Here is a 1,381-nt window from a genome sequence, read left to right on the forward strand (position 1 = left end):
CACCTTAAATAATATGCAGATCTAGAAGAGATATATTTAACACGTTATATACAGTATTATCATATGGGGGAGATGGGTTAACAGGTTTAACATTTTGTATTGGTGAACTTACAGGAGTTCTGTTTTCCTCTGTTGCATGTTGTCATTCCCTGCAAGTGAAACATCAGATATTAGGTCTAGAGACAGTACAGTAAAATAGCTATGGTAGATCCTACAAACAGTTTAGTGTATACAGTATGTTTACCTAGGTAGGGGATGTGAGTGGTTCCAAAGAAATAAGTCCTGGAGCAGGCTAAAGATCCTTTAGGAGCCACACACTGGAGAACCTGACAGACAAGAACAGATTACAGAGTACTCTAGGGAGACCCATCACACACTGGAGAACCTGACAGACAAGAACAGATTACAGAGTACCTCTAGGGACCCCATCAACACGTGAGAACCTGACAGACAAGAACAGATTACAGAGTACTCTAGGGACCTCCACACACTGGAGAACCGACAGACAAGAACAGACTACAGAGTACTCTAGGGAGCCATCAAGACAAGAACAGATTACAGAGTACTCTAGGAGACCATCACACACTAGAGAACCTGACAGACAGAACAGATACTGGGAGTAACTCTAGGGAGACCATCACACACGGAGAACCTGACAGACAGAACAGACTACAGAGTACTCTAGGGAGACCCATCACACACTGGATACCTGACAGCCAAGAACAGATCAGAGTACTCTGGGAGACCCATCACACTGGAGAACTTGACAGACACAAACAATTACAGAGTACTCTAGGGAGACCCATCACACTGGAGAACCTGACAGACAAGAACAGACTACAGAGTACTCTAGGGAGACCATCCAGACAAGAAAGATTACAGAGTACTCTAGGGAGACCCATCACACACTAGAGAACCTGACAGACAAGAACAGATTACTGAGTACTCTAGGGAGACCCATCACACACTGAGAACCTGAACAGACAAGAACAGATCAGAGTACTCTGGGAGACCCATCACACACTGGAAACCTGACAGACAAGAACAGATACAGAGTACTCTAGGGAGACCATCACACACAGAGAACCTGACAGACAAGAACAGATACAGAGTACTCTAGGAGACCCATCACACACTGGAACCTGACAGACAAGAACAGATTACAGAGTACTCTAGGAGACCCATCACCACTGGAGAACCTGACAGACAATAACAGATTACAGAGTACTCTAGGGAGACCCATCACACACTGGAGAACCTGACAGACAAGAACAGATACAGAGTACTCTAGGGAGACCCATCACACACTGAAGAACCTGACAGACAAGAACAGATCAGAGTACTCTAGGGAGACCATCACACACTGGAGAACCTGACAGAC

The 1,381-nt window shown here is 45.2% G+C and overlaps 1 protein-coding gene across 1 annotated transcript in view; it reads right to left on the reverse strand.

The window, feature by feature from the left end:
- The window catches only part of dnaaf9 (dynein axonemal assembly factor 9), a gene marked incomplete at its 3' end in the record, with an annotated part of 37,889 nt that extends 37,488 nt beyond the window's left edge, over positions 1 to 401 (reverse strand). The window contains exons 1-2 of the mRNA XM_070441577.1: positions 245 to 401; positions 113 to 149 (exon numbers count right to left, since the gene is read on the reverse strand). Of these exons, the coding sequence (XP_070297678.1) occupies positions 113 to 138 (26 nt within the window). The remainder of the gene's footprint in view (positions 1 to 112; positions 150 to 244) is intronic.
- Positions 402 to 1,381: the final 980 nt, after the last annotated feature.

This window comes from Salvelinus sp. IW2-2015, unplaced genomic scaffold (genome assembly GCF_002910315.2).
Source record: "Salvelinus sp. IW2-2015 unplaced genomic scaffold, ASM291031v2 Un_scaffold4298, whole genome shotgun sequence".
In the NCBI taxonomy this organism is placed as follows: domain Eukaryota; kingdom Metazoa; phylum Chordata; class Actinopteri; order Salmoniformes; family Salmonidae; genus Salvelinus; species Salvelinus sp. IW2-2015.